The sequence below is a fragment of the Siphateles boraxobius genome, unplaced genomic scaffold (assembly GCF_051911475.1).
Source record: "Siphateles boraxobius isolate OS27281-9 unplaced genomic scaffold, OSU_SipBor_1 92, whole genome shotgun sequence".
In the NCBI taxonomy this organism is placed as follows: domain Eukaryota; kingdom Metazoa; phylum Chordata; class Actinopteri; order Cypriniformes; family Leuciscidae; genus Siphateles; species Siphateles boraxobius.
The window spans coordinates 4277387-4282722 of NW_027509222.1; the positions used below are offsets into that span (position 1 = coordinate 4277387).

General features: G+C 40.1%; 1 protein-coding gene across 1 annotated transcript; it reads right to left on the reverse strand.

Moving 5' to 3' along the window:
* Window positions 1-398: 398 nt before the first annotated feature.
* On the reverse strand, window positions 399-4734 carry bod1 (biorientation of chromosomes in cell division 1). Its single transcript, XM_077224882.1, has 4 exons — window positions 4370-4734; window positions 3571-3695; window positions 3064-3266; window positions 399-827 (listed from the first exon to the last, which is right to left on the reverse strand). Exons 1-3 carry the CDS (start codon window positions 4508-4510, stop codon window positions 3065-3067), a joined length of 468 nt encoding a protein of 155 aa, XP_077080997.1. The 5' UTR covers window positions 4511-4734; the 3' UTR covers window positions 399-827; window position 3064.
* Window positions 4735-5336: the final 602 nt, after the last annotated feature.

Genomic DNA, 5336 nt, shown 5'->3' on the forward strand with positions numbered 1-5336 from the left:
GGAACGGCCGACCTTTGTCCGAAGCCGGGACATGACACCTCTCCAGAGGCTCTTTCATTACCAAAAAGCTCTTCTCTGGAATTTCATGCCATGAGGACGCCGGAGATTCAAATGCAGTCTCGGGGTGGACAAGCTTTTAGCCTCAAATGGTTTCAATCATGTAACACTGTGTCTGCACTCTGCATGGTACTGAACATGGTGAACTCTTGAGGTTATTCGCTCTAGTTAATGTCCAGATGGAATCATAAAAACACTGGTGAAGACCTCCTGTCAAAAATGCCATTGCTAAAAGGAGTCCAGGACTATGACATTATGTAGCATGTTTCCCACAACAAACCGTAACCTCTTGCAATGATTCAGAGGTTTTACAATACCACAAATGATGCAACCAACTTGGCTTTTCTTAAAAAGTTACATTTATTGTAGAAACAATGCTATGAGTCCCATTGGAATATAGCAAGAACAAAAAGAGAAGAATTTCACAAATCCAGCTGTGTAAAAAGGATCATTTGCGTCTGGCTTCAGTTCGATGTACTTTTTTATCCATGTTTTTTCAAAAACATTTATTTTAATTTGGACAAATACGCTTCAGTTGTTCTTTAGTGCTGAAGAGGTAATTTCATTAAACTAAACCAGACAGCATGGGCTGAACAACTTGCTTTTATGTAACATGCTAAACACACACGCATATTTTGCAAAACAACCCAATCTAACCACTTAAATTCAAAAAGTTCCAGTGCTCAGCAAATGCTCGTCTGTTGTAGCCAGTCACGGAAGGACAACTTTTGGTGATCTCCATGTGAAATAGCAAAAATGTATTCTTGTACCTGGAAAAACACCAAGTGTTACATATGTACAGAAAAAACATACATATTCATATTTCATCTCAATATTAAGGGTGCCCCAATTAAATTAATTTTATTCCACTAATATATGACACGATAAAAGCTACTTATTTCTCAAGGTAACTTTACACTGATGAGTCAAAACATTACAACAATGACATGCTGTTGATCCTCCAGGTAGAGTTGCCAAAAAGTACTGACTTCGGTACCAAGTGGTACTGAAATTTAAACAATGTGATGTTTGAGTGCTGTTGAGCAGAATCTTAAACACCTCTGATTGGCCATTGTAATCACATGCTCATCGGATATGACTGTGATTGACTACAATGATCCACGCTTCAAAAACATGTTGTAAATATACATCAATGACGCTCCTCACCGAGCGCTTACACAGACACACACGGGAGCGTTTGAAAGCAAGCGTCTATCAGTTAAAATTTCAGTACCTTCTTGGTACCGAAGTCGGGACTTTTTGACAACTCTAGCTCCAGGCATGAACTCTACAAGAGCCCTGAAGGCGTCATGTGGTCTCTGGCACCAAGACATCAGCAGCAGATCCGTCAAGTCCTGTAGGTTGTGAGGAGGAGCGTCGTGGATCGCACTTGTTGGTAAAACGCATCCGATCCCACAGATGCTCAACTGGATGGAGATCTGGAGAATTTGGAGGCCAGAACAACACCTTGAACATCATGTATCTCAAACCATTCCTAATCAATGTGTGCAGTGTGATTCTCCGGCTGAAAGAGACACTTCCACCAGGGAACACCATTGTTATGAAGAGGTGAACAGTGTTTAGGAAGGTGGCACGTGTCATATTTGTGTCCACATGGATGTACGGACCCAGGGTTTCCCAGAATGACATTTCTCAGAGCATCATCACAGTCTCTCCACCGGCTTGTCCTCGTCCCACAGTGGATCCTGGTGAATCAGTTCCTCAGGCAAACGCTGCACACGTACACGGCCGTCCACATGATGTAAAAGAAAACAGGACTCATCAGACCAGACAACCTTCTTCCGCTGCTCCGAGGCCCAGTTCTGCTGCTCGCTTTTGACGGTGGACAGCGGTTATCATTGGCATCTGGTCCTCATAACACTCTGATCGGTCTACAGCTACGCAGAGTGATGCACTGAAAGTTGTGACACATTCCTCCCATAACTATCATTGAACTTTAGTGTGACTTGTGTAGGGCTGCACAATTAATCGCACTGAAACCGCACGCGATTTGGCAAAGGCTGGGATTATTTTATGCGCAGCTTGTCAGTGCAGTGCGGCTGATCGGTAGTAAACGCTGCTCCATCTGAACACCAGAGGGCGCTCTCGTGAAGACATGCCAAATATGCCCCACCACAGAAGTAGATAACGCCCGTCATTCCAGGAAATCCCTATCGCTGTAGCTGAATAAACAGGAGATTGAAATGCTTTGATTGATAAACATGACCAATAAACACACATCTGCCTTATTCCGTGTAAGAAGCCACATCATCTCACAGAAGGATGCTCAACTGTCGTTATGAAGTGAGTTTGGAGTAAAAGCATGTTATTAAATGTTGTCTTTTGTTGGACAAGAGGTTGTTAAATGCTTCTCATGTTTTTGTTTTTTCAAATACACGTTATAAGTGATTCAAATTCACAGTGCTTTCAGATGGAGCAGCGTTTACAGAGCCGTACATCAGTGACAAGCTGCGCATACAAAATAATCGCAGCCTTTGCGATTTCAAAATCGCGCTAAGCCATCTCGATTTAAGTGCGATTACATGGAAATTATGATTAATCGTGCAGCCCTAGACTTGTGCCACAGTAGATCTTCTGTTGGCTCAGACCTGACGGGATAGTGTTGGATCCCTCGTGCAGCGATGAGCCTCGAGCGCCCAACACCCTCTCGCCGGTTTGTGGTTTGTCCCTCTTCGTATACTGTTGGGAAATCCTCAGCACTGCTGACCCAGAGAAACCCACAAGCCTCGCATCTTCAGAGAAACTCTGACCCAGTCGCCTTGCCATAACAATCTGGCCCTTGATAAGTCGTTTAGATCTTTATTCCTGCATCCAACACGTTGATTACATAAGATTGATTTCAATATGTGGCCTTGTTAGGAGATGATCAACAATAATCACTTCATCTGTGACTGCTTATAATGTTTTGGCTCATCAGTGTATAGATTAAGTTATTTTTTTGTAGATAATTATGTTGCAACATTTCTTAGCATAAATGTATCTTACCTCATAGTGTTTTGGCTGCAGTGTTGCTGGTCATTTCCTGTTGTTCAGCATCGAGGGCTGAAATCGATGCACCCTCTTCTCTCGTCTCTGCAGAAAGAAATTCATGAATGGCGTCCTCGATGTGTGGCCTGAAGGTATGGTTCAGTTTAGGGTCAACAACCTGGGTAATGATTCGGTCTACCCCTGATTCCAACATCCCCGACCTGTGAGAATAATCAAATGCTTTCAATAAAACTACAAAGGAAAATAATATTTTATTCAATAAATCTTGTGTAATGCATTAGAACTATCTTTCCTTTAACATGACATTTTTAAAACGTCACACTGCGCAAAAAAAGTTATCCTATTTTAACAGGCCTTCTGGCGTTTATTGTAAAAAAGTAAACACTAGTTCATAGTGTATATAATGCAATGCATTACAACAAAACTTCAGACTTACAGTACAGCATTGCACAATACAATAAACTTAACAAAAATAATAAAAGAGTCCATTGAGTTGATACATACTGAACTACGCTTTGTCTCAAGCCATTCCTCGCCTGGTTCTTGTTGATGGACGGATTCCATTCTTGAGTGCTGAGATGAGTGGACACAAAGTTGTCCACCTTCTGTCGCAGATTTTGATAAGCTGGCTAGAAAGAAATATTAAATCATGTCAGTTTAAATTAGATGGATACTAAATGTATGTAGACAGACAGACAGATAGATGACACACAAAGACAGATATAAACAGACAGTAGATAGATAGATGACACAATGACAGACAGACAGACATATAGATAGATAGATAGATAGATAGATAGATAGATAGATAGATACACAAAGACAGATAGATAGATAACACACAAAGACAGATATATTAGATAGATAGATAGATAGATAGATAGATAGATAGATGACACAAAGACAGACAGATAGATAGATAGATAGATAGATGAACGCACAAAGACATATATATATATTCATATATATATATATATATATATATATATATATATATATATATATATATATATAGACAGATAGATAGATAGATAGCATACATAAAGACAAATAGACAATACAGAGGGTTATATGACATAAGAGAGAGACAGACAGACAAACAAACAAACAAACAAACAGACAGATATTGTTTCAAACCCTAGTAATCTGCCTAAATGGACAGTGGAATCATTTCTTGACACTTGATGGGCGTGTTCGAGAGTTGAAAAGCGCAGATGACGCACAGAAATGCTGTCTAGGAGGGCAGATAACCTGCTTTTGAGACATGGCCACGACTGTTCAAATGTACATCAATTCCCATCACCTTCGTGTCCACGTCTGCCAGACAGTCTCTCCTGAACTCGTCGAACAGGCCTCTGTTCTTCAGATGCTCCACTATGAGCGCGATGAGCTGCGGGTCTCCGGGAGGAGCGCTGCCCGGGTTACCGCTGCTGCCCTCGGCCATTAATGCTGTCCGCTGCTGTACACTGGAGAACACACACCTCTCTCAACACTTACAGTGGGTCCTGGCGCGATTAAAGCTTTAAATAATAATAAAACAACAACAAACCGAAGTTCTTAGATGACAGCAAAAGTATGTAAATAAAGCACTTCCCCGTCTTCTTCTGTATTGCTGTCTGTTGATGCTTAACAAAAGACATACCGCCACCTACCGGAAACAACGAGAACAATCTCAGACCTGTGTGGCCTCTTTATATTATATTATATTATATTATATTATATTATATTATATTATATTATATTATATTATATTATATTATATTATATTATATTATATTATATTATATTATATTAAACCATTGAACACAATTTTAATTTTAAAATAAATACAATTAGAAAAATATCAAAATACACAAAAATAGGCTTTCAATTTATCAGAATGTGTGTGTGTGTGTGTGTGTGTGTGTGTGTGTGTGTGTGTGTGTGTGTGTGTGTGTGTGTGTGTGTGTGTGTGTGTGTGTGCGTGTGCGCGTTGTGCTGTTGTTATATGTGTGTGTGTGTGTGTGTGTGTGTGTGTGTGTGTGTGTGTGTGTGTGTGTGTGTGCGTGTGCGCGTTGTGCTGTTGTTATATATCAAATTAAACTAGAGAACCTGCTGATTCAGATTATCCCAATCATTTAACATTCATTAACATGATCACACATCAAATGAATAAACCACACATGACAGTTTATTTCCATACCTCTAAATTATTATTATTCTCCTGTAAACCTTTTATACTTATACAGAGACTTGTAAGTTCTACTGCCACATCAGGAGGGTGTTCGTTG